The 16,943-nt window shown below is 38.8% G+C and overlaps 3 protein-coding genes across 13 annotated transcripts; 2 read left to right on the top strand and 1 right to left on the bottom strand.

The window, feature by feature from the left end:
* Nucleotides 1-891: 891 nt before the first annotated feature.
* LOC136257259 (uncharacterized) lies at nt 892-8,386 on the bottom strand. Its single transcript, XM_066050352.1, has 7 exons — nt 5,271-8,386; nt 3,189-3,254; nt 3,083-3,127; nt 2,977-3,030; nt 2,719-2,927; nt 2,545-2,658; nt 892-2,359 (listed from the first exon to the last, which is right to left on the bottom strand). The coding sequence occupies exons 1-5, from the start codon at nt 5,413-5,415 to the stop codon at nt 2,860-2,862; spliced, it is 378 nt and encodes a 125-aa protein (XP_065906424.1). The 5' UTR covers nt 5,416-8,386; the 3' UTR covers nt 892-2,359; nt 2,545-2,658; nt 2,719-2,859.
* On the top strand, nt 6,273-8,473 carry LOC136257206 (uncharacterized). Of its 11 annotated transcripts, none has more exons than XM_066050319.1 (9): nt 6,273-6,416; nt 6,498-6,650; nt 6,709-6,762; nt 7,135-7,260; nt 7,319-7,372; nt 7,421-7,546; nt 7,605-7,829; nt 7,885-8,013; nt 8,062-8,473. In XM_066050319.1, the coding sequence occupies exons 1-9, from the start codon at nt 6,353-6,355 to the stop codon at nt 8,466-8,468; spliced, it is 1,338 nt and encodes a 445-aa protein (XP_065906391.1). In that variant the 5' UTR covers nt 6,273-6,352; the 3' UTR covers nt 8,469-8,473. The 11 variants fall into 11 exon arrangements, with proteins under 11 accessions (XP_065906391.1, XP_065906396.1, XP_065906375.1 ...); XM_066050324.1 differs by having other exon boundaries at nt 7,319-7,546; nt 7,602-7,658; nt 7,710-7,829; XM_066050303.1 differs by having other exon boundaries at nt 7,319-7,546; nt 7,602-7,658; nt 7,707-7,829.
* Nucleotides 8,474-8,843: 370 nt separating this feature from the next.
* Nucleotides 8,844-11,310, top strand: LOC136257198 (uncharacterized). Its single transcript, XM_066050272.1, has 8 exons — nt 8,844-8,931; nt 8,995-9,042; nt 9,101-9,606; nt 9,696-9,896; nt 9,945-10,175; nt 10,237-10,465; nt 10,522-10,563; nt 10,956-11,310. The coding sequence occupies exons 1-8, from the start codon at nt 8,853-8,855 to the stop codon at nt 11,261-11,263; spliced, it is 1,644 nt and encodes a 547-aa protein (XP_065906344.1). The 5' UTR covers nt 8,844-8,852; the 3' UTR covers nt 11,264-11,310.
* Nucleotides 11,311-16,943: the final 5,633 nt, after the last annotated feature.

Here is a 16,943-nt window from a genome sequence, read left to right as displayed (position 1 = left end):
TAACCAAGAGATAAGATTTTTTGCTTTAGCTAATAAGAGGCTGATTAGGCAGCATGAAAATCCGAAGTGAATGACAACATGCAATTAGCTATAGCTACATTCGTGACACCTATATGCAACACAATTGTAATTGTAAATTTTGGATAGAGGCGTAGCCTGTGCATCCAAATCATACACACAAAAAAGTAGCTATATACATTAATAATCATACATTATAATACTATAGTGTCTGTCCAGCAGATTCTTAAATTGATTAGGGGAGTTGGGGTCAATCACTGATTGGGATAAAGAATTCCAATAATTACAAAGCTAACACTGAAGAGTAGCTATAATCTTATGTGGATTTAGCTAGCTATGGAATGTTGCATTCTGGCAAGGTTTTTTAGTAAGGTAAATCAATCGGGTAGTAGCCAACTGTGAAAAGACTGAATCAGTGAATCCTGATGCGCTTATTTGTCGTTAGAAATCACAAGAAACTATAAGCTCAAATTTGAATTTGGTTCAACTCACAGCTGCAGATAGTTAACAGATTAAAACACAAATATCATGTATTAATGCATGAAACTAAATCAATTAAAGCTGATTAGCTATATTAATTTATGATGGAGGTCATGCAAGCATATCTCTTCTATATTAACGATTCACTCCTTAGTCATGCCACATCAGGGGCGGATCCAGACTTTTTGAAAGGGGCCAAAACATGGTAATTGCAAATGCAGCCTAGCTACTTAGGCTTGATGCAACCTAGCCTTGATTTTGGTATACTGAATTAGAGAAAAACTTGATAGCAGTTTAAAAAGTAATATTAAAGCTCTTCCAAAAAGGGTTTTCTATGGAATTCCCCTGCACATGGGAAAGGTATATATATGTATGCAATAGTTAATGGCACTATTTGAGTAATTATACAGTGTAAATGAATATTGATTTACAATTACTATAGTGTATGCTACCATACAATCACACAAAACACCAATAAGTCACAAAAGCAAATTATGTACAGGGTTATGATAATCACTTTCTAAAATAATATGCATACTATCCAGTTTTGTTCTGAACAATTTCCAGCTTGAAAGGCTGCATTTGCTGGGATTTCATGCCATCATAATACAACGTCTGCCCGTACCAAAAACAAACTGCAGTGAAATGATTCCTACTACTAACAGTACTGCCAGCAAGTTGATACACATAACCAGTCAGAGTTAGTGGGAGCTCCAGAATTGCTTCACTAGTTAGAGACTGAATGTCAACCAAGGCACTTGATTCAGAAATGATGATGATATTATTTTTGGAACTCCACGGGATTCATAAAAAGTTTCTCTGGCTCCGCCGGACAGATTTAGTCGATCAGTTATGGCATGTGGAGATTCTTTAGGTGGTTGGCAGTGAAATTCTGCACCACAGTAGCCCAACATACCTCCTGTTGTTGGGAAAACTTCATTTAAGTTATCCAACTGTGAATTCAATGAAAATGTTGATGGGTATTTAATAACCTCTGCATTTTGGTTTGGACAATACTTTGAGGTGCATTTCAGTTTAATAATTAATTTCCAAATGTGAGTGAGCAAACATAGACATCTACTATTTTCACCACCGAAGCAGTCATATTTTGAATTCTCCCTTTCAAGATTTAATCTCGATTGAAGCAAATGCAAAAAGTAGTGTTTTCCCCTCCTGCAGCTTTCCTTGCTTCATTAAAATTATTGCTGCCTTTAGAGTGTTTTCAGCATCACTGTCACCGATAGTATTCAGAAAAGATTTGTGTTGCTTGCAGTGGAGCAATAGTATGGTTAGAAAGTTATATGAGGTACAAGTGTTGGTAAATTCTTCGTGTATCCATTGAAGGGAATCTGGTACTGTACAGGAATTGCAAATAAAATCAGCATTTTGTTTGGGAATGTCAATGCCATAAACAGTTAACAATACTTATGGAACTAATCGTCACATTTTGAACAGTTGTACATGTTGAAGTCTCACTGTAAATTACCGTACAAAGCAGCAGATGTTGATCCATCTACCCAAGGTTTTGCAATAACAGGAAAGCTGAACTTTATCTTCCAGTCTCTTGCGATAATCCTTTTAAACTACTGAAACGCCATCAATTTTATCTCCAAGCAGCACTTTACCCAACTGTGGAAACCCTTTCACTAAATCAATGCGTAGTTTTCCTAAGTCTGCATCTGGATGTTTACAAGTGTATAGCAGCAAAATTGCTGTTAAAATTTCAGCCTTGGTATTTATTGTCTTTACTACTTTGTACTCCAACATGAATTGTTTCCAGGCACCCAATATTAGAACGTGCGGCTGTTCCTGCATGATAGTTTAGTTCTGCAAAATCAGGATCACTGTAACTTGATACAACCTATAAAACAAAATTCATGATCACATTTAGATTGTAATAATTATGATTGTGGCTGCCTGCAATTTTGTAAGTGAACACTAAATAATATTGAGATGCATGTGACTAGGATATAGTACATACAGTATATTTTATACTAACTGCCAAAGGACATTAATTACATATGTGTATATACATATAACGCTTACCTCCACTCCAGGTGTGCAATCTTGCTTGTTGTGTATTCGTCTAAGAAAGGCAATCTGATTGTTTCTTTTAGTCTGAAGCACCACAATCTTTCCAATGCTAAGATCAGTAATTTCCTGTTGAAGAGTGACAATTTAATAAAGGGTTTTTATGTGTGGATACATGAAGTTACATACCTTGTCAATGCTTACTTCCAAAGCATAATTAAGCAGCAGAGTATCTTGAAATACAACATGTAGCTTAGATAAAAACTGGTCCCAGCAAAATTTGGTATTTAAAATTTGACATGTCATTCATATCTTTTTGCTTTGGCACTGCTAGTCTTCTTTGTTTGTAGCAGAGTGAATGGGTGACTTTGTACATGTGCCTCTTGAAATGGCTTCCTCTGCCCATAACAAAAATTATCACAGTGCACATACATATTATATGCTAACCTTTGACTTTCTTTTTAGGAACATGCAGCAGGTTTTCTCCATCACTACTAGCATCTGCATTATATATTCACACTATTACATTTACTTACACATGTGTATTACTCACTGTTTTGGTACTTTCTTTTCATGGGACAAGATTTCTTCTCTGTGCCTAGAATGTTAAAACCAATACATGTATGTAACAATGTAACCATTGACTACATGCTACGTACATTCTTCCTTAATAGTAACAAAACCTTGGCCGTCAGTGTTAGTTTCTTCAAAACCCTCTGCTTTATCTGCAAGAAATCATCACATGTACAATGATGGATAGAGTACACAAACAAGCAAAACATAAGTTCCAATTCCATCAAACTCACTCATGACATGTACATAAATATACAAGTACATGAAAAAAATTGGAATTTTGAGTAGGGACGACAATACATTGATAAAAAGTACTGAAAAAAGTGCATAGGGGTAGTGAACAATACTAAAATACAGTTAAATAATAAGACGTGTTATATCCCTACTGTGCATTTCCATTATGGCATCTTAAGCACAGTAGGGATATAACACGTCTTATTATTTAACTGTATTTTAGTATTGTTCACTACCCCTATGCACTTGTTTCAGTACTTTTTATCAATGTACTGTCGTCCCTACTCTAGTTGAAAATTCCAAATTTTTTCGTGTACTTGTTTGTAAATAATTTTATTATAGCTGGTGACCCCACGCATACCACATTTGAAAAGGCACCGCGTGCCCCAGCTATATCAATTATTGTGTGAAAAGTGAAGTTATCATTACACTTCGTTGTCAGCTATGTTCAACTTGTTACACAGCATTTTAATCAAGAACTTTTTGAAAGCATTCCGGGTCGATCTGAAAGCTTGTTTGGGTTTAGTTTTACCTCACCAATACTGCCTCATCGTTGTAAGGGAAAATTGAGGCTGATGTTTGGGTGATATTATTTTGTGGGTCACGCCTACTCCTTTGTGGTCCCTACTATACAGTTACTATGTACTGTATGATAAGCCCTACTCTACCTTTTACACATTCGTTAGCTATAACTTTGTTAACAATGATGTTACCAAATAAGCTATGCTTTCTTTGTACCTGTCATAGGTTAGCTATACAGTACACATTGATCATTGTAGTGGGAATATGGTGGAACACAAGAAGTAATTGTTGCACATAAGGACGATGCTGCTGGAGCGACTGACAACTGACAAGGAATTGTGACAAAACATAATATGCAGGGTTTCTATGAGATTATGCACTTAATACATTATTATTCATGCATTGAATTAGCAGTTTTGTATATACATTTTACACTTAATAGTGTTAACAGCTTTAGATAGTTATTTGACTATTCCAATCATGTATGTATATGGTTTTGCTGACTTGTGTAGACAATAGTAAGCACATGCAAGGATACATAAAGAAGTGTTAATACTGTAATAGCGAAGAATGTGTTAGTCGCAAAGAAATGCGTTTAGAAACGCAAGCAGTTAAACCTAGCTGCTAAACAACAAACACACTAATACTATTATACTAAACAAGATGTCTTACGCGTGTATCTTGTCGACGACGTACGATAGATTCTGTATAAACCAAACGTCAAATCACAAACGTATTCTAAAAGTTTGGTGCGATAACACGTGTATTCACAATGATTATGGAAGCCCTATTGATATGGAAGCCCTACTGCTGAGCAATGGCCGCGATAAAGAAGGATCAAAGGAAAATCAGTAAGCAATAGCGCATACATTGTAGGATATTTAAAATACTAAAAGTTTCATCTCCATGAAATTCGAAGCATTTCCGCCAAAGAAATAAGGTTGTAGCTGTAGCCAATTTTCCGCTACGCTTGACTGAACGCATCAGGCAGGCAGGCAGAAAGGCAGTGAGGCAGTAGAAAATTCGCGAAAATATATATATTTTTTTAAATTTCGTAGCACCTAATCGAAAATGCTTCTGGTCGTTCTGAAGGCATATTACACCTGACCAATACTGTCAAGTGGCCGTGAAGGGTTTGCAAAGATGATTTTGGCTTGATTTATCTTTGTAGACCACACCCACATCTTCGTCGTCCCTACCATACAGTACTATCGTACTGTATGATATGCATGGTACCATAAATGGCAAAAGTTTGGTGAAACTTAAGTTTGGCGAATCAGCATCCACAACAGGTTAGTGGATAAAAGATTGGCAAATTTACCAATATTAAGTAACATAAAATTATTGGTAAGTAGATTTGCCAAACCTTAGTCACATAATGCAGTTTCATCATTTACGGCAGCATCACATACCTTTTTTTATTTCCTGTGTAGGATGATGGTCTTTTAATCTAGGTGGTTTCCTTCCAGATGGCCACTCTTTATTCTTTCTTCTGCTTTTCTGCTGCAGCAAGGTCATGTTTGGATTAGAAACTGGGTCAACATCTTGTCCAATCATTATCTTGCATGCAAGAATATGATAGCATGTACTAGTAGCAGGACAAGAGCAACTCTCCTTAGGATACAGTCTGACTGCATAAGGAGTAGTGCCATCTGTACAGTTCCTGTGACCATCCAACAACCAGATTGTACTAAAGACAATTGTTTGTTCTGTATAGCTTGATAAGCTAATCCAAGTTGGCTATTTGGTGCTTTGTTCATTAGTTTGTCAATAGCACTGTCATCCTCATTTTCATTCTCAGCATCATTACTATCATTCAAGTGAAAAGCAATATCTCCTTTGGCTTTGGCTACAATCTCTCGTGGATTAATTACTTTGGGTAACAATGGCATTAGTGAAGGGTCTCTTTCACAAAATGCGAACTCATCTTTCAGCTCCCATGAACCACATTGATGTAACCCTCGTACAATTTCTCGTTGATAATAGCAACACATTTGAAATAATGAATAACAAATAATGTCAAGTGGTACTTGTTTCCAGTTTTGAAGTCGGTGAAGCACAGCATTCATGGATTCTGAAGAATTATTTGTGATTCCATTGTGTGGGTTTACTACACCAGTAGATTTTGATACCCATATAGATGAACTCTGCTGGAACACTGGCAGCAAGGTTTTTTCAAAATAGTTACAAACTACAGCCTTGGTTTGAAAAGGGCTCTCTTCTTTAAATTTATCCCAGGAATCATTAAACCAAGAGTACATAATATATATATTTAGGGAGAGTGTCCAACGCTGCATTGCTCCATCAAAACGCACTGCGTAAAAGTGTTACATCATCTCCCATATATCTCAGTATAACGTCAGTAAACTCCAGTACAAGGCTTCGCCGCGAAAGACTCGTTGATAGGCGTTGATAGGCGTTGATATATCAAAGGCAGTGAAAGCGAAGACCTGCAACCTCTTAGAGTGCTTGGTATTAGTCACTGCGCTTGGTTATGGTGCCTATTATAAGTCACAGGCGCTTTGCGACTAGTGACAAAATGGCGGCTTCCAGTGGAGGTGAGTGCAATCGTGATTTAAACGGACAAACGCTTAACACTGGCAACTATCGCTTTGTTTCGGCACACATTTGTGATACAGATCGCCTGCAAGACGGAATAGTGATCTCGAGTCGCGTTGTAGCGCCTCGGAATCTTCCTGCCATTCGATCCATCGCTACCACTGGAGAGGAAGAGGTAGTTCAACGGAATGATAATGTCGAGGATGCTGTAACGATCACTGCAACACAGTCAGGTATTATATAAGTCTACATGCAGCAAATGAATCAATTTCACATTTGTTTACTCTGAAGGAGGAGTGGTGATGCAACCAGGTGGTGTGTTAAGACAGAGTGGAGTATTGCCAGGTATGCAGCAGGCTGGTTTGAGACTTATGCACCTATCAATGTTATCCCCCACCTACCCCCTCCCGGGCATAGTGGGGGAAATGGTGGGGATTTGACTTTTTGAAAAATCAAATTCTCCACCCATGGGGGAACGACTAGTGGTCAAATCTCCATGTAGTATGGCTGTAAGGTACTTTAGGAAACAGGTCAATTCCTATAGCTTTCAAGTTAAAACAAACGCCTAAAGTTTCGAGCGGTCAAATGCCCCACTAGTGGGGCAGAGTTTCAGATCAAATCAGGTCAAAATCCCCCACTAATCCCCTAGTAAGCCCGGGAGGGGGGTAGTGGGGCTTAACGTTGATAGGTGCATTAATAACTACAAAAATTATTCAGAAGGAAGTGGAGCTGCGTGTATACAGTTGCCTGGCAGTCACACAAGCTGTAATGCAGTAAGTTTCCCCTCCTTCAATCCCTTTGCAGTGCACAGAGAAGGCCAAATGTATGCTGCAACACTGCCAGGTATGTCAAAGTCTACTTGGAAGTGATTGAATCAATGTCACGTTTGTTTACTCTGAAGGAGGAGTGGTGATGCAACCAGGTGGTGTGATAAGACATAGTGGAGCATTGCCAGGTATTCAGCAGGCTGGTTTGAGACTTAATAACTACAAACATCATTCAGAAGGAAGTGGAGCTGCTTGTATACAGCTGCCTGGCAGTCACATGAGCTGTAATGCAGCAAGTTTTCCCTCCTTCAATTCCATTGCAGTGCACAGAGAAGGCCAGATGGATGCTGCAACACTGCCAGGTATGTCAAAGTCTACTTGGAAGTGATTGAATCAATGTCATGTTTGTTTACTCTGAAGGAGGAGTGGTGATGCAACCAGGTGGTGTGTTAAGACATAGTGGAGCATTGCCAGGTATGCAGCAGGCCAGTTTGGGACTTAATAACTGTAAACATCACTCAGAAGGGAGTGGAGCTGCTTGTGTACAGCTGCCTGGCAGTCACACAAGCTGTAATGCAGCAAGTTTCCCCGCCTTCAATCCCTTTTTAGTGCGCACTGCCCTCAGAGAAGGCCAAACAGTTCTAGGTGCGTACTTATGTAGCCTACTGTTAACTTGTAATTTTGTATCTTTCCCCATAAGGGAGTGGAGCAACTGTGCAGTCATCATGTATTCCTACAAGCTGCAGTATAGTGAGTGTTGCTGGAGATTTGCCTTTGAAGGTGATGGAAGGTCACAGTGAGATATCCAGAGATGATGTAATTGAGCCAGGTATGCAACAAGCCAACCTTGTCTTTTGCTGATGTTACAACAATTTAGAACGAATTACAGCTACCCAGTCATCTAGTAGCCTTACAAGCTACATATCCCAGGGTGAATCACACTATGAGGATTTGTGTTTCATACCCAGAAAGTGCTCGGATAGTGCCTCGAGTAGGCCTATCCTGGAAGTAATTCAGAAAACTACATTTGATGTACCACCAGCTGGGCACATTTCAGTTGCTAGGGTCCTTTTGTATCGAATGGAAGCATCCTACAAATACGAAACACAAGTTTTGTTTACCACTATTAACAATGGCACTATTTCTACTGCTAAGGAATTCTTAGATGCTTGCGGGGTGATATCGGAGAAGAATGGATACAAATTTTGTCCAGGGCTCAATGTGCAGCTTTGCTGTTATCAGATACCATCTGGAAAGTTGTCGTTTGTGGGAACACCCCTTTAAACGTGTCGACTCCAAAAATTGTTCGTTGTGGCATAAACTTCCAGTGCAAGCCCCGTTGAAAGATCGTAGCAAAAGTGCAGTGTTGTGCCGAGGATGCATGAGACTCAATACTAACCTAGAACACCAACGGAAGAGATCTGATGTCAGTCCAGCTAAACGTGCTAAGCGACTGCTGCCATCATCCAGCTTTAAACTCAAGTACTTATCCCCAAAGAGTGTGGCTAAACGAAAGCAAGCCACACAGCGAGAACGCTCACGGGATAAAGTGGCAATTGCAGAAGCTAACAATGAGGTTGTACTTGAAGATGACCAGAGTAATGAAGTCAATCAAATCATGCAGACCATAGTGAAGCTGCTACTGAGCTCGATGAAATACTGAAAGAGATGCCAACTGGTCGCAGTATTTGGAATGACGATAAAAGAAATCCAAAAGCGGAATTCTTTAAAGATCAAAGGCTGAATCGTAAGTAGCTGAAATTTACCACTGCAATAATTATAAGTCATTTACCTTTTTGTGTATTTTTAGGCAATGGGAAAAAGCAAAATCAGTGGAGTACTATCACCATCAGGATAGGTAAATATATGCAAAATAATAAGTTACTAGCTTAATTTCTTTTTTTTCATTTGTGCAGCGCTTGCTGTGTTTGTCAGAAGCCCAGCTGCCTACGAGGCATTGAAGAGTTTCAATATCTTACAATTGCCATCACGATCAACTCTTCAAGCCTATACTGGTGCTTTCTTACATGAGGCTGGTGCTGCTGCAGAAAGCATTGCAAAGCAAGTTGAAATGTATGCGGCATCGGTGGCAAAGTGTAAGAAAGAAGGAAAACTAACCCCACAGTCAGATGGCACACTTATATTTGATGAGGTCAAGGTAGTTAGTGGCTTAATTTGGAACTCCCGAAGTCAACGAATAATTGGACTAGCAATGACTGAACGGGACCAAGCTAGCTTACAAGACGTGTTTCAATCCCTTTCTCCAGATCAACATGTCCAGCAAACTACCCACATGCTTCAGTTCCTGTGGAGGGATTTGACCTCTGGTTTTGACATAGTGGGGCCTTACTACAGTTGTTCTGAAAGCATGTCATCGAAGTTTGTTTTAGCCTGCATTTTAGAGACAATTCAACTGTTTCAGGTTTGTATTTTGTTATTAATCTAGCAGTATAGTATGACAATTTTTTGTCACTGTTTTTTTTTTCAAGAATATTTACTCGTGTACTGCAGGTATATGATCTGAGAACTAGCTTATTAATTTGCGACGGATCTTCTGCAAATTTGGCAGCTCTTAAGGCATCTCATGGCCACTTTACTGGGGCATACAATAACGACCATTCTGGATTGGATCCTTTTGTGATTAAACCATACTTTATCAATCAATATGATCCACCCAACAAAATTCATTGGCTGATATGCCCTAGCCACCAGGTACACATGTTCATAAAGTTAATCAATGTAATGTTTTTTGTAATGCAGCTGAAGAACATGATTAATGCCTTATTCTCATCTCAAAGTGGTGGCACTAAAGGCTTTCGGTATACTATTGATGGTGAACAGTTCGGCTGGAAGGTTATTACTGATTTGTATGCGAGGGAATGCCAAAGGAGGGAAAGTGGAGAAGCAAGGCTGTTTCCTAAGTTGCGAGAGGCTTTTGTCCTTCGTGACTCCTGGACAAAATTGAATGTGTTGCCTGCAAAGATAATGCAGGTTAGAGTAAAATTTTATTTGTGCTACACTGTTAGTAAATCAAGGATTTATTTGCTTGCAGCAAGAGCTAGTTCTTTCAGAACTATACAAGTACTGCAAACAAGACCCAGCCCCATCTGATTCGGTCAGTGTTGAACTGTGTCTGAAGTATCTTGAGGCTTGCAACAAGCTCTTTGAGAATGGATATTTGAGCCACAAGAAGATAGTTAGTTTGCAGTCTCCAGTGCTAAAATCCATTGAAGATGGTTACTCCTATTTCACCACATGGCACAAGAATCTGTCTACAAAGGGTAAAATAATAGAGAGATTTTATGAATTACCTGCTGATGGTATTTGTAATTCATAGGACCAATGAAGTTACAAGATCCTAGGTTTCTGAGCTGGCAAAGTACGTAAGCTTTTAAATAATGTATTTGTTGTGTGGTGTTACATGTATGAAGTGTGACTTGTATTGTTAAGTGTTGGTATGTTGAGGTACAGTGTAACTTCTATATAATGCACCACTTAAGGTCAACAAACTTAGATGAGAATTCACTGTTACCATATGGTTATTTGATTTTAAGGCTTAATAAGATAAGACAGCTTTCTACAAAAAACTGAACTGTATTATCAGCAGTCTATTGGGAACTCAAAAGCTGTGCTTTATATAGAGGGGTTGAATGCTCAATGGACTAAGGATCCTTCAAGAGCGATTCCACTATACATGGGCATGTATGTCTGTTTGGGTGATGCATACATCATATCATATTACATTGTGTTTTTTTTTGTGTTTTTTTGTAGCATGGGACCTCCTACGTGTTTGCGTATATGGATTCAAGAGCTTTGCAGCTAATTTTCTTGAAAAATACCCAGACCACTTTATCAGTCCAGTGAGACTCTCGGGCAGTGCAGTGGAAACACTTTTTAGTCAATTCAAACACACCGCTGGTGGCAAGCTGAGTGCTACCAACTATGCCAATACTCGAGCTGCCCACTTGATTAAACACTGTGTGACCGCCCACCATAGCTCAGTAGGGTACCGAGATGCCACCCTTCAACTAAGTGAATGCACTCTGGAAAAGAAACAATATAACAAAAAGAGTAAATAATTTTATTGCTGTTGATTATCTATCCTACATTAAATTTTCCAAAATAATCATGGTAAACATTTACAGTTGAACCTGTCTAAGCCAGTCACCTTTGCGACAAAATCTCTTGGCCTCAGTGAACAGGTGGATGCTTTAGACAGGTGAATCAGTTCATAAATTTTCCGAGTCATGAAATTTGAGGTATTTAAAAGAAGTGGCCATTAAAACAGGTTCCACTGTGTAACATACCGGCATGCACTGAATCTTTAGTCACAAGATCTTAAAAACATTGATTGTTACTTACACACCTCACATACATTTTAGCAAACTCTTACAAATATAGTTTATTGTTTCGTGTGAGTCTTGAGATTTATGTGGTGACTCAATAAGCTATCCCTTAGGTTCTGCCCTGCTAATGTTGCCATCCCTTTGGAAGCAGCAGTTGTTTGCTTGAAAGAATCGATAAACTTATTAATTCTAGTGTTGCTCAACTTGCGTACAAATTCACAGTACACGCTCTGGATGGAGACTTGACTCAAATCATCAAATTCAGGTACCTTGGCTAAAAGTAGCTCCACAAAGAGAGATTTGATGTGGTTTGCTTCTTGAAGAGAAGTAGTGACAATGTGCAAAAGCTCAGATCCGTGTTCTTTAAAACCAGATTCGTTTACATTTTCTCGGGTGGTTAAATCGACAGCTGTTAGGAATGGTTTTTTTGGTTTTTCCACCTCTGGCCTTTGATCGTGAAGAAGCAGCATTACTTCTTCCTTCATTGTCAGCTCCAGCATCAGTGCTAGTGGACGATTTTACCTTCTTGCGAGGTTGGACCGATCCTTTTTTTCTCCCACGTTTCGCTCTGCCGGTTGGTTCTGGTGGAACATCATTGCTGCTTTCTCCACCAGCTGGACAATCTGTAGTGTTCGTAGATTGCGATTTCTGGCGAGAAACAGCCCGCTTTCTTCTCCCACGTGAATTGCTTCGTTCCACATTTTGAGCGACATCGTCATCGCTTCCCTCATCCACGCTCACTGGGTCTTTTGTAGCTTGCTTCGCTATATTACTAGAAATGGCCCGCTTTGCTTTAACAGGTTTTGTACCGGTTGGCTCTGGCATAGGCTCTGGCATAGGCTCTGGCATAGGCTCTGGATTACCATCACTGCCGCGTTCGAAATCTTCACCAGCCATAGTGTTCTTCGAAAGGTCAAGCTTCTTACAAGTAGCACTCTTCTACCTTTCGTGAGAGAGTCTGGTTCATGAAAATCGTTTGCCTCGTCACTATTAAGCTCTTCGGCTTCTTCATCGAAGATAGCAGATAATATGGCAGCATCTTCCATCGTCCGCCACATCCTTACGCGCACTGGAAAATAAATCGCGTCTGCATAACGCGCATTCTATGCGTACAATAAGCGTTTTATGAACATGTTGTGCGCTTATATCGGCTGAAGGAAACCTTATGTAAATTAGTACCTTTTGGTGGTGATGGCTATTGCGTAAGATTTTTACGCAGTGCGTTTTGAAGGGGCAATACAGCGTTAGACACTCTCACTAAATATATATATTAGCTATGTACTCTTGATTAAACTCTATCTCTGTGGTTTCTTGCATTAATTGCTTCAGGACATTAGTAAAGTAACTGATTTCAACGGCATTGCAGTTGGCTTTTTGCTTCAGATAATAATGAAGATCCCGTTCAAGATGGTTCCAACAAAAAACTTGCTGTGCTCAGTAATGGGAAAACTGAAGAGAAATTGAATTCTCTGTCACAATTATCACTCTCTTTGATGCTAACAATGGAGATGAGGCATGAATTGCTTCCATAAACTGCAAATGGTCTTCTTGGTAGCGTCTAGTGTGTACTAGAAATCCAAATGGTAGAACTGGACAGTTCTTAAACATGGTATGTTTAAATATGAGAGTTGACAAGTAAAAATCACCCATGTTAAACACAGTGTCATAGTGAAGCATTACAGGCTCTGTGGACAACTTTAATGCAGTTTCTAATTCTTCAACAATAGGTTGTCCAATCAATTGGACAACAAGATTGGGATAAACTTACTGAGAATTTTCTTATAAAATCAATAGATTCACCTTTTCGATTATTGAACTTTAGTTGATGGCACAAGTGATAAGTGTTAAACATTGCATCATGAGATAGTCTATCAACTTCTTTTCGAAAATTTCTGACTTGGTTTTGGTCTCTGGGGGTGAGTACTGCATGCCGAGGTCCACCACTGCTTTCATTTACCAATTCTTGATAGACAGTTCTGTGTGGCTTCAACGAATCTTTCTGTAATATCTATAACACACAGTGCCTGGGCTTACTTTAGTTTAGCACATATAAAACTTTATAACAACTTTCATTTGCTTTATTTATTTCATTCAAAGCTAGGATCATTGTGAAGGCTGCACAGTCACTATTAGTGCATTAAATTCATTTTAAAAATTTCCTGTACTTTTTCATTCAACAAAATTGGCTATAATTATAATTCAGAAGGCTCAGTCATACATATTGAGGGTGTTTGGTCAGTTCTCTTAGTTGAACAGCCCATTGATATGTACAATTTCACCTTCTTCATAAAATTCCAGACAGCTGGCAGCCAATCCATGGTTTGAATTGTTTATTAATTTAAAAGCTACCATAAAAACCATGCAGCTAGATGTCAACATGGAGCAACTATAGTGTTTCCTAACCTTTTCCTTTACATGTGGAGCTGATCTCACAAAAGGCTTATAGTTCTTCTTACTGTTACGATGGCTAAATCCTTGATATAAGGTATCATCCCCAACATATGTAGCATAAAATATGATCCAATACCCCAGAACTCAAATCTTCTGAATTCCTTATCTCACCTTTTCTGTCCTCTGAGTCCAGATCTATAGTACTGCTTTTCTTCCTAAATTCACATGATCTATGTTTGATTTTGTATGACCCTACATGCACCCATCTGAACTGGTCGCACCTAAATTGTATGTTGATCCATTGAATTGGCTATTATTACAGCTGTAGCTAGATACAGACGTTTGCAGTGATCTGACATTAAAGACATTACATGTATATATAGCTAGTTAATGAATACCAGACTAAGCTATAGCCCAAATTAATTAGTTAGCTAGCAGCTACCATAGGCAACCAAATAATTGCTCTATAGGATTTTTGTTGGCAATTTTTTTTTTATTATTATTTTTTTTTTTTTGCTTTTATTGAGAACTGAGGGCAGAAGGAAGTCAGTGAGCCATGCACATAATTGTTATTGTTATTAGTGCTTTATAGTGACCATCACTGACAGTCTGCAGGGGCAGATCTAGGATCCAGAAGGGGGGTGCTAACATGGACATTTATATGTAGCAAGATAGTTGATACAACTAGTGTGAGAAGCATGCTCTATCTAGGGGGTTTGGGGGCATGCCCCCACAGGAAAAGTTTGCAAATTTGGCCTATTGAGATTGAATTTGGTAGTAATCTTGGGTGAAAAATGATGTCACTTTGTTTATGTGATACCATTCCCCTACAGCTTGTCAATATAACTAAAGGGTGCAGCCATGTAGCTAAAATTCAATGTTAGACTAACATCTTAAAGAACTAGTAGTGGAAATGTATGGGTATCAGCTGCACATGATCAAATTTAGTGTTTTGAAGTATAACATAATTTACAGTGTCATGGCTCAAACTACACTAGCTGTCCAAACAGTATAGAGGGTATACGTAAGTGGGAGTGGAGAGGGCAAATAGACTGACTCACCAGTGTATGGAGCGCATGTGCACTCAGTTGTATATAATTCTCCAGTTAGAGGGGCTCTAGATCTGGTGGCATATATACTCCCAGACCCCCTGGAAATTTTTGGAAAATGGCTATCACAAGATTGTATCAAGAAGCAATTTTTAACCAAATGTGGGTACAAGATAAATGAGTTCAGGTGGAAGTAATTTTAATTTGAATGAGTTCAGTTGGAAGTAATTTTAATTAAAAAAACAGAACTATGCAATGTTTCTTGTTATTGGATTTTAAGAAAATGTATAGTGGCTTGTCAAAGAGAATAAAGAGTGTATAGACAGTATAGTTAATTGAATGTAAGGTCAAGGAGAATATTTAAAACACAGGATTGAATCGATGTTGCAGCCAGAACTGCATAAAAGCTAAGAAATATATGACTACTGTTTTACTTGCAAGAGAAGCATTCAAGAATCAAGTTTGTAGTAGAGCCTAAAAAACTTAAAACTATTTGACAGAAAAGGTTATTTTCAGAATAGATTTTCAATTAATGATGTTTTATACAATTTATAGTACATTAAAGGTATAAATCTTTTACCTGAAGTGATTGATATATGGCAGGATGTTTGGTACAATGGTGAGGACAGCAGTGCACAGGTCTAGAAGAATAGGTTTAATTTCAGCTTACACTCTGGTAACTTCTTGAAAATTAAAATTTTAATGTTGGATGTTCTATTAGAGTAGTTGACTGTTTTATTAGAGTATTTCAGCTTTAGCAACTTCTCGGGTAAGACTCACTCCAAAAGTATAATTTTGAACTCCTTTTAGTAATTCTTGGATAAGATTAGCTATTCCCTTTGCTCTTTCCATCTTTTCATTGCCTGTATAAAATGCAGCTGCACCTGTAGTACAGCTTCTAAAAGCTTCCTAGCTTGCTCATTGTAAAATTTTGGAGGGGGGTGCTTTAGCGCCCCAAGCCTCCCCCCCCCCCCCCTAAATCCGCCCTTGGTCTGACAGCAACATGTACTGTAGCCTTAGCTAACAAGATATATTTCATAGAACCTCAGTTTAGGCAAGAAGCAAGAGCTTCGCAGTGTAGGTCAATACTAAGCTCTGGATAGCTATAGCTAGCTACAATGCAAAAACCTTAGTTAGAACTATCTCACAACTAACCTTAGCCTTTTCTTTGTTTGCTCCCATTTATCTGAATTCGGCCCTAGATCGTAGATGTACACGCTACCAGCTTTTGGCTGAACCGGAGGTTCTGTGCTGACTTGTAGCTCCCTTCTGGTAGCTTGTGAGAAATAATCGTACGCCTCTGCAGATGTCAAATTATCAAAAGCATCTTCTACTGCAGGAACACATTGTTCATCTTCTTCCATTGCGCAGTCACTAAAGCAGTGATTCGTACTTGCAAAAACACGCTCGTGATAAGCAGAACCTGTAGAATCAGGCTAGTGATAGGCAGAACTTGCGCAAAATAAGATGTGTGGTTGGTGGCTCGTGATTCCAAGTCAGTAGTTGCACGTGATCTCCCGGTTCCGTTTTACCACGCAATCTCCCGCTCCCCTCCTGGTTTTACCAATACCCCTCTGGACCCTTGTGAGATTTTCAAATAATAATTAATAAATAATGTTCTCGAAAACTACGAGGTCTAGAGACATGAATTAACCGGGGATAGATTCGCCTGTGAATGAAGGCACAAACGTATAATCCATGCAGAGATGCCAATTTGCTGAAAAATCTATGAGTGAGACCCTTCCTGGATGTAGCTAGGACTTTCCCCATGCATTACACTTAATCAAATTTACAATAGCACAGCCCCCATTGTTATCTTAGGAGAGCTGGCAAAACAAAACAGCCCATCTTCATATGGGCTGCATATTAGAGCTCTACTGCATATAGGCATGTGAATTTCAAAGTGTACATTTTTGTAACACTTAGCTAAGACTTAAAGACAAATGTGCAAATGCATTATAGATTAGACTACA

This window comes from Dysidea avara, chromosome 1 (assembly GCF_963678975.1).
Source record: "Dysidea avara chromosome 1, odDysAvar1.4, whole genome shotgun sequence".
NCBI classification, from domain to species: Eukaryota; Metazoa; Porifera; class Demospongiae; order Dictyoceratida; family Dysideidae; genus Dysidea; species Dysidea avara.
This window is presented reverse-complemented; position numbering and strand designations above follow the sequence as displayed.

What these genes read in the sequence shown, in the direction of transcription:
- LOC136257259 (XM_066050352.1), bottom strand. Translation starts at nt 5,415, where the DNA reads ATGATTGGACAAGATGTTGACCCAGTTTCTAATCCAAACATGACCTTG. An exon ending in TACACAGGAAATAAAAAAAG is followed by an intron (nt 3,255 to 5,270) that starts GTATGTGATGCT and finishes GATTTCTTGCAG; the next exon opens with ATAAAGCAGAGGGTTTTGAA. An exon ending in TGTTACTATTAAGGAAGAAT is followed by an intron (nt 3,128 to 3,188) that starts GTACGTAGCATG and finishes TTAACATTCTAG; the next exon opens with GCACAGAGAAGAAATCTTGT.
- LOC136257206 (XM_066050285.1), top strand. Translation starts at nt 6,353, where the DNA reads ATGGTGCCTATTATAAGTCACAGGCGCTTTGCGACTAGTGACAAAATG. An exon ending in GATCACTGCAACACAGTCAG is followed by an intron (nt 6,651 to 6,708) that starts GTATTATATAAG and finishes TTTACTCTGAAG; the next exon opens with GAGGAGTGGTGATGCAACCA. An exon ending in ACAGAGTGGAGTATTGCCAG is followed by an intron (nt 6,763 to 7,134) that starts GTATGCAGCAGG and finishes AAAATTATTCAG; the next exon opens with AAGGAAGTGGAGCTGCGTGT.
- LOC136257198 (XM_066050272.1), top strand. Translation starts at nt 8,853, where the DNA reads ATGCCAACTGGTCGCAGTATTTGGAATGACGATAAAAGAAATCCAAAA. An exon ending in TGCCTGCAAAGATAATGCAG is followed by an intron (nt 10,176 to 10,236) that starts GTTAGAGTAAAA and finishes ATTTGCTTGCAG; the next exon opens with CAAGAGCTAGTTCTTTCAGA. An exon ending in CAAGAATCTGTCTACAAAGG is followed by an intron (nt 10,466 to 10,521) that starts GTAAAATAATAG and finishes TGTAATTCATAG; the next exon opens with GACCAATGAAGTTACAAGAT.